This window comes from Miniopterus schreibersii (assembly GCF_964146895.1).
Source record: "Miniopterus schreibersii genome assembly, chromosome: 9".
Classification (NCBI taxonomy): domain Eukaryota; kingdom Metazoa; phylum Chordata; class Mammalia; order Chiroptera; family Miniopteridae; genus Miniopterus; species Miniopterus schreibersii.
In genome coordinates, this window is record NC_138118.1 from 60,224,182 (window position 1) to 60,232,733 (window position 8,552).

General features: G+C 40.5%; 1 protein-coding gene across 2 annotated transcripts in view; it reads left to right on the plus strand.

The window, feature by feature from the left end:
• COL1A2 (collagen type I alpha 2 chain) overlaps positions 1–7,513 on the plus strand; it is a 35,738-nt gene extending 28,225 nt beyond the window's left edge. For both annotated transcript variants that reach the window (XM_081147792.1, XM_081147791.1), the window contains exons 39-50: positions 727–834; positions 1,503–1,610; positions 1,995–2,048; positions 2,136–2,243; positions 2,386–2,439; positions 2,814–2,921; positions 3,670–3,723; positions 3,839–3,946; positions 4,269–4,527; positions 4,944–5,128; positions 5,731–5,973; positions 6,715–7,513. In XM_081147792.1, coding sequence (XP_081003918.1) covers positions 727–834; positions 1,503–1,610; positions 1,995–2,048; positions 2,136–2,243; positions 2,386–2,439; positions 2,814–2,921; positions 3,670–3,723; positions 3,839–3,946; positions 4,269–4,527; positions 4,944–5,128; positions 5,731–5,973; positions 6,715–6,861 — 1,536 coding nt within the window. In that variant the 3' untranslated portion in view covers positions 6,862–7,513. The remainder of the gene's footprint in view (positions 1–726; positions 835–1,502; positions 1,611–1,994; positions 2,049–2,135; positions 2,244–2,385; positions 2,440–2,813; positions 2,922–3,669; positions 3,724–3,838; positions 3,947–4,268; positions 4,528–4,943; positions 5,129–5,730; positions 5,974–6,714) is intronic.
• Positions 7,514–8,552: the final 1,039 nt, after the last annotated feature.

Here is an 8,552-nt window from a genome sequence, read left to right on the forward strand (position 1 = left end):
TAAGTGATTTTAAACTCCTCTTTCCTAGTACCTCATGTTGAATCAAAATCAAGCCCTTACACAAATCTTCAAATGGTGTATATTTGTTGATGAGCATTGCAGGCTCTCAAGTAGAACTCAATTGAGCCAGGAAATCTGTCTAACAGATCATTGAGGAGTCAGCTTCAACAGATACTCAGAAGGCACTAGATGGGTATGACAGTAAATGAGGAAATTCATTGCTTTACCAAAACAGCCCTTTACGCTGTTGAGGGCACCTTACAGATACTGGGATTCGAACAGAATCCCATTGCCGTGGTCATCCTACTGTACATTAGTCAATCTCAGTAAGCTACCAATTCTTTAAACATGCATTGTCCAGTATTATTGCTGCTCTGAAATGTGCCTTTATTAAACCTGGTTCAGTTAGAGGCCAAGGTCAAAATTTGCTTCCTGGCATAGATTCTATAAAAACTCTATTCCATAACCCCAGATGGCTTCATCAATTTCAACCACATATTTTTTTAATGTTGTTCCATTGGTCTCAAGAAGGAACCAGGTACAAAAATATACATGCCAAGATGGAAACTCACTGTCATCACTAGAGAAAAGACATCCAAGGATATTCCTAGTAAGAGGAGGGCTTTTTCTAAACTGAGGATAGCTCATTGTCACAGTCCTCAAGCCAACCTGTGTTATCAGCTATGGTCTTTACCAGTAACACTCAGTCTCCTTCATTTTGTTCAGGGGCCTCCTGGCACCCCAGGTCCTCAGGGTCTTCTTGGTGCTCCTGGTATTCTGGGTCTCCCAGGCTCTAGAGGTGAACGTGGTCTACCAGGTGTTTACGGATCTACGGTGAGTGTTTGACACCATTCTTATTCTCATTAACATAATAAAAGATTTTAAAAGCCGCCACTTCAAATGTGACAGATTGATCACTGAATAACTCCACTTAAGATTTTTTATTCATGGCATTTTCTTTATACAGATCACATGTCACTTCCCTAAGAAGCTTTAATACCACCTTACTTAGACACACGCGATAAAGACACAGCTTAACGTTATGCAGAATGATTTTTGTTTCTTTTACATGCTTAAGAATGATATAAGCTCTAATTGCATTTACTCCTCTGCAATATGAAATGCTGGCATCATTTATCCTGTAGGAAGAATGAAACTCGGGAAGTTCTGAATCATTCATTCCATTAAACCTTATATGTGACAACTAGGAACCATCTCATCTCCATAAACCCTCTCAGCTTTATGAATCCCTTTCATTTGGGCTATCGGATGAAACTAGGCTCACCTTATACAAAGAGCATTCCAAAACTACATAGAGCTGACCATCTTAAGTGTGTAGGGGGAGGGCAAGGATGACACTAATGACAGTTCTTATCATTTCGTAGCCTATTCATTCTCTTTCTTTCTTCAAGCTGAAAACTCCTGGCTAGGGTTGTTCTGGGAAGGTGCTACTGACACTCAGTTCAATGAGAGAAATGCTGTTTTGCCTTCTGCCTTTTTAGGGTGAGCCTGGTCCTCTCGGCATTGCTGGCCCACCCGGGGCCCGTGGTCCCCCTGGTGCTGTGGGTAATCCTGGAGTCAACGGTGCTCCTGGTGAAGCTGGTCGTGATGTGAGTCCAACACTTGGTTTGTGAAATAAAACCTGGCACTCTTTCTTTGTGTGCAACTTGATATCCTGAGCTGAGGTTAACTTGTTCCAAGTTTCTAAACATAGAGTCTGTTTCTCCATAATATCTATGCATACTGACCACTCCTAGTATTGGAAATAAGAAAAATTAATTGGGCTGGGGGATAGGTCTTTAAATAGCATACTTCAAAGCTGGCCAACATATTAAAAAGCACCTCTAAAAAAAATCTAGGTTAGCAAGTTCTTGTTCCTATTTTTAGCAGTCTGTTGAGCCCTGGAAGTGATGGAGGCAAAACCAGCTGCACTATAGGGGCTGGTGGGCCACAGAGCCTCACTAAGCACCTTTATCGGTGTGGTGTCTTCACAGGGCAACCCTGGGAACGACGGTCCCCCTGGCCGCGACGGTCAACCTGGACACAAGGTTGGTATACCTCTTCATCTTCCTCTAATTTAAAAGTAACTAAACTATAGGCCAGATTAATGCTAAGCTTCATTTTGCCTTTGGTAGGGAGAGCGTGGTTACCCTGGCAACGCTGGTCCCGTTGGTTCCGCGGGGGCACCAGGTCCTCATGGCCCTGTGGGTCCCGCTGGCAAACATGGAAACCGTGGTGAACCTGTAAGTTGAAAATACCAGTCCCTTAATGCTGCCATCCTCATAGGCTTCCCTTCTGACGTCCCCACTCTTGGGAACCTGTGAGGGCCTGGGAGGACGATCTTGGGCTTGCTGATGACCTGTGTTTTCCTTTTCCAATTCACAGGGTCCTGCTGGTGCTGTTGGTCCCACTGGTGCCGTTGGTCCAAGAGGCCCTAGTGTATGTACATGGTGAAGATTTCTTTACAAATTAACATTTAGGAGCAGTCTAGACTGACCATTAAGAAAAATAAATAATATATAAGCTAGACTTTGTTTTTTTTAATGTAGTTCATGTTGAGAATTGCTATACATAGCTTTTAAATTTCTCCTATTTCAAACCTCTTCTGCTTGTTTGTATTAAATAATCACGAAGATCTAGCCAACATTACAGACAGCTCAACTAAAGCAGATTGAGAGGGGAGTAGCAGCCACATGGCTTTTAGATCATTGCATGTCTTGAGTTACCTCTGTAAATAGATTAAGCAATATTTTTGAGGAGTGTCATTTTTCTAAGAAGATAAACATCCTATATGTCCTTCTCTTTCTTTACAGGGAGCACAAGGTATTCGAGGTGATAAGGGAGAGCCTGGTGACAAGGGGCCCAGAGGTCTTCCTGGCTTAAAGGGACACAATGGATTACAAGGTCTTCCTGGTCTTGCTGTAAGTAAAATGTGGACATCCAGCATATATGCAGATTTTAAAGGCCTTCAACTCAAAATGGTCTTCCTCAGATTTTCACTGCTATTATTCTAAAATATCCTAAGCATACTCATTTCCCATTCTCTGGCTAACGTCATCTCTTGGAGATAATGCTATTTCATTCCAACGTGAAAAGGTGAGGGTTAAGGGAGATAAAAATATACATATATTAAAATCTTCTGGCAACAATGCCCTTCAACCCCACTTAAAATAAATATAATTAGAGGAATGACTAATATCGCACTGCTGAAATAGCTTGCAGGAGAAAAAAAATAATTGAATATAATAGACAAAATGGGAGAAAAGAGCCCCATTTTATATTTTCAATTTTCTCCTTCCAGAGTTTATTGAAACTAAAGTTTTCCATTCAATTTTTTAAAATCTATTTACTTGATGAACAAAATAGACCCAGAGACACAGAAGCATGGGACGACTGAGGGATCTCAGTGGGAAGGAGGGAGTGGGGGAGTGTGTGGGGAGAGATTAATCAAAGAATTTATATGCTCTTATGCATAACCTATGGACACAGACATTGATATGGGGAAGGCCTGGAGGTAGGGGTGGAGGGGATCAATGGGGGGGAAAGGGGGACATCTATAATACTTTCAACAATAAAGATAAGTTTTTAAAAATAAGGGGGAAAAATAAAATAAAAACTACTTACTGACATGTGTTCTGAAAATGTGATTTTTCTGTTCTCACTTTAAAGGGTCATCATGGTGATCAAGGTGCTCCTGGCTCTGTGGGTCCTGCTGGTCCTAGGGTAGGTCAACCTGAGAGAAGTTTCTCTCTGAGATAGAGCCTACAGCAGGAAGTGAGCCCCAGGCCCCTGCTCTCTTGTGGGGTTTTCACTGGCTCACCCTGTCCTTCTTCCCTAGGGCCCTGCTGGTCCTTCTGGCCCTCCTGGCAAAGATGGTCGCAATGGACATCCTGGTGTAGTTGGACCTGCTGGCCTTCGTGGCTCTCAGGGTAGCCAAGGTCCTGCTGTAAGTATTATTTGGGGAAAGAATAAAAGCATTGCTGACCTAAGGAATGTTTTCTTCAGACTAAATCGAGAGAATTATGTCAACACATTAGAGTAGTCCCTGATTTTCTAAAAAACCTAAAAGTGCTCTGTATGTAATACGTTGCTTAAGCCCATCCCTGCAAGTATGCCTGGGAGCAAGTTGTTTATTTTCATAAAGAATCAGGTTTATGATTCTTTGTTACTTATTAAAATATGCTTTTGTGTGACGCCCATCTGAAAACCTGCTGTCATTAATGACTCTCAATGACAAAGCCTCCTCTCTCTCACTTTCACCTTTGCAGGGCCCTCCTGGTCCCCCTGGCCCCCCTGGGCCCCCTGGCATAAGTGGTGGTGGTTATGACTTTGGTTTTGATGGAGACTTCTACAGGGCTGACCAGCCTCGCTCACCACCTTCTCTCAGACCCAAGGATTATGAAGTTGATGCTACTCTAAAATCTCTCAACAACCAGATTGAGACCCTTCTTACTCCCGAAGGCTCTAGGAAGAACCCAGCTCGCACATGCCGTGACTTGAGACTCAGCCACCCAGAGTGGAGCAGTGGTAGGTCAAGATGTCCAAGCCAGACTGACCCCTCTCACGAGCTGGGCTTTTCAAAATTAGTTCCCACTGACACTTAGAATGAAAAGCATTTGAGTAAAAATTGCATTATGTGAAACCATACTCAATTAATGAAGCATTTTTTTCTCCCAGCCATCACCCATTCTAAAGCAAATATATATATATTTCCCTTTTCATGTTAATATGTACCCTGATTTGATTTTTCATGGAGGAGAGGGGAGAAGGAACTGTCTAATCTTCAAAATACCATCCTTCTTCCTATTAAATATGAGGTAGATAATATAATAGTACAATCAAAAATGTTACTTATGAGAATCAAAATCTTTGACTAGTTATTATTAGAACTTATGCTCCGCTCAATGAGAGGTTTTATCAACCGGGTCTTATTTTCTTAAAAGGTTACTACTGGATTGACCCTAACCAAGGATGCACTATGGATGCTATCAAAGTATACTGTGATTTCTCTACTGGCGAAACCTGCATCCGGGCTCAGCCTGAAAACATCCCAGCCAAGAACTGGTACAGAAGTTCCAAGGCCAAGAAGCACATCTGGTTAGGAGAAACTATCAATGGTGGTACCCAGGTGAGGAATCCTACAAACATTCCTTCCCTTGCTAAACAATATCTTGTTAGGATTGTTTGGTTTTTAACCCTTTACCAAAATGGGCTCATTAAAAGAACCTGCCCTTTTGGGGTTCCAGTTCTATCTATCTCTTTGCTCTCTTTTTTGTTGTTGTTGTTTTGTTTTGTTTTAAAATATGTTTTTGTTGATTTCAGAGAGAGGAAGGGAGAGGGAAAGGGAGGGAGAGATAGAAAACAGCATTGATCAGCTGCCTCCTGCAGGTCCCCCACTGGAGATCGTGCCCTGACCAGAATCGAACCATGACCTCCTGGTTCATAGGTCAACGCTCAACCACTGAGCCACGTCGGGCCGGCTATCTCCTTGCTCTCTTGTTCTAAATAAGAAACACAAAAAAAGACTTGTCTGAAAGAGGCACCTTTTTGAGATGACCTTATCTCAGCCTGGTTGCTCTAAGACAAGGGGATTTTGTTTTCTTTAAAAGTACCTTCTTCTTAAGGTTCAGATCTGGCTCAGTATTTTTCCCTATACCTATGTTTTTTCAAATTTGACTCTTAGCATCTGAGTCCTCCACTTAACTGGGATTTCCATCTTGCTCTCTGTAGTTTGAATATAATGTTGAAGGAGTAACTACCAAGGAAATGGCTACCCAACTTGCCTTCATGCGCCTGCTGGCCAACCATGCCTCTCAAAATATCACCTACCACTGCAAGAACAGCATTGCATACATGGATGATGAAACTGGCAACCTGAAGAAGTCTGTCATTCTGCAAGGCTCCAACGACGTCGAACTTGTTTCCGAGGGCAACAGCAGGTTCACTTACACTGTTCTTGTAGACGGCTGCTCTGTAAGTAATCGTGGAATGTGGGAATAGCGAATTGCACTTAGTGGGAGGGTGGGGGGACGGAGTCCTAGTTTACACCAGGAAATTAACAGATAAATGAGTCACCTAATTTATTCAATTGCTTTTCTTGAGTGTATTTATTTAAACTCATGGTAAATCCAGAGTATTATCAGATCTTGCCTTCTGAAATACTGAAATATATACTGTGCCCATATATTAGTTGTTTTTCTTTCGTATTAGCTCCTTTTCTTTCCTTAAATGATAATATATGCCCATAGTTTAAAATTACTTGAGGTTAAAAGGACCCAAGCTATAATTTATACTTCTGTGTATTTTATTTTACTTACCAGTATGGCCTACATATTATTTTTTTTTCATGCTTTTTTAACAATATGCTATAAATGGAAGAAAACTTTAAATGCACTAATAGCAATACTGCATGCCCCCCAACTCTCCCTCTGCCCCCCCAGACATGCACATATCCTGAAAATGATAACGTAGATCTAAATCACTTAGAATATGTCTTGCAATGTTGTTGTTTTTTAAATTAGACTGGTAGGAAGCCTCTCCCCCTAAACACACCTCTGATGCTTCTGTTTCAAAGATTTACTTGTTGATCTGGGACACAGGTCTTCAGAATGACGCAGGCCAAAGAGTGGTTCTTATAATATCTAAGGTTCAGAAGATATTAGATTCCAAAATATTGTTGCTTTATGTGTATTTTTCCTTCTCTTTTTTAAACAGAAAAAGACAAATGAATGGGGAAAGACAATCATTGAATATAAAACAAATAAGCCATCTCGCCTGCCTTTCCTTGATATTGCACTTTTGGACATCGGCGGCGCTGACCAAGAATTCGGTTTGGACATTGGCCCAGTCTGTTTCAAATAAATGAACTCAACCTAAATTAAAAGAAAGGAAATCTAAACACACAACTTTCTCTCCTTGCCATTTCTTTTTCTTCTTTTTAACTAAAAGCTGAATCCTTCCATTTCTTCTGCACACCTCCTTGCTTAAATTGCGGGCAAAAGAGAAGGCGAAGGATTGATCAGAGCATTGTGCAATACGATTTAATTCACTCCCTCTCCCTCCCCCACTCCCCAAAAGATTTGGAATTTTTTTTCAACACTCTTACACCTGTTGTGGAAAATGTCAACCTTTGTAAGAAAACCAAAATAAAAATTGAAAAATAAAAACCATGAACATCTGCACCACTTGTGGCTTTTGAATATCTTCCACAGAGGGAAGTTTAAAACCCAAACTTCCAATGGTTTAAACTACCTCAAAACACTTTCCTGTGAGTGTGATACATACCATTAGGTGCTGACCCAGACCAAGCTGAGTGAGGTACTTGTTCTGTTTTGTTCAAAACACAAAGGTGCTAATGAATAGTATTTCAGATACTTGAAGAATGTCGATGGTGCTAGAAGAATTTGAGAACATACTCCTCTGTATTGAGTTGTATTGTTTTTTCCCCCGTTTGATTTTGCATCAGAAATGTACATCTTACCCCTGAATAAAAGTATGCAGGTCATTTGCCCAATGTTGTCCTCTTCTTTAAATCAAGCGTTTGTTCTTTGCCAGTCTCAATATCATCCTCTCCCATCGTTCCCAAGAAGCCTTGTTTCTCAGACAAGCAGAAAAATTAAATTGTACCTATTTTGTATATGTGAGATGTTTAAATAAATTGTGAAAAAAATGAAATAAAGCATGTTTGGTTTTCCAAAAGAAAATATTGAGTAAAATTCCTTGCTTCAATGCTCTTAGCAATATAAATATGGATTATGGCATCTCTACCAGCCATTAGTGCTTCTCATTAGATAGAAACTATGCAAAAGGGCAGTTTGGTGAGGTAGAAAGAGCAGAGAACAAGGGCCCAGGAGGTCTGAGCACCAAGTATGGCTCTGCTCCTTTTGGCTGTTTGACCTTCAGCACTTAACCTTTCTGAATTTCAGTTTCTATATCTATAACGTGGGGAAAATTCCTTCTCTGAACTATTAAACATTTGCCCTACTCAAAATAACATAATACCTAAGCAACATGGTATTGTTGGCCTAAGTTTATTCTAAGCAGAGGGCCATAGAACCTTTTGGTTTATTACCCATTAAGCACTTTGAAACAGTGGCTGAAAGTTGGTCTATGCACAATTAATACTATTAACTAAAACAGTTTCAAATATTCAGTAAAAATGCCATACACTTAAACCTGATGCAACTGAGTACAATGCCTGTTAAGAGGTAATGTGTGTGCCGTCAATCAGCTTAGACAATTGTGGATAATAGTACCATGAACACCTACCTGCCAAATCAACTTCATTTTCCTTCCCTGTACCTTTCAATGACATCTTTAATACACTTAAACATAGTAATGTGTCAAGGAAAATGTTAAGATTCGTTTAGAGCTTATTTCCTGTTGCAGAATATAATTGTGATTGTAATATTTGCCTCCTGTTATAAGTCATCTCAAGATTCAATTAGTTTTTAAAGCAAATGACTGAACATGAAGAAAATCTAACATTAAGTCTGAAAAGTTAGCAAGGTCTACTGACCAAACTGCAACTTCAAATTATGGTCCTCCTGCTA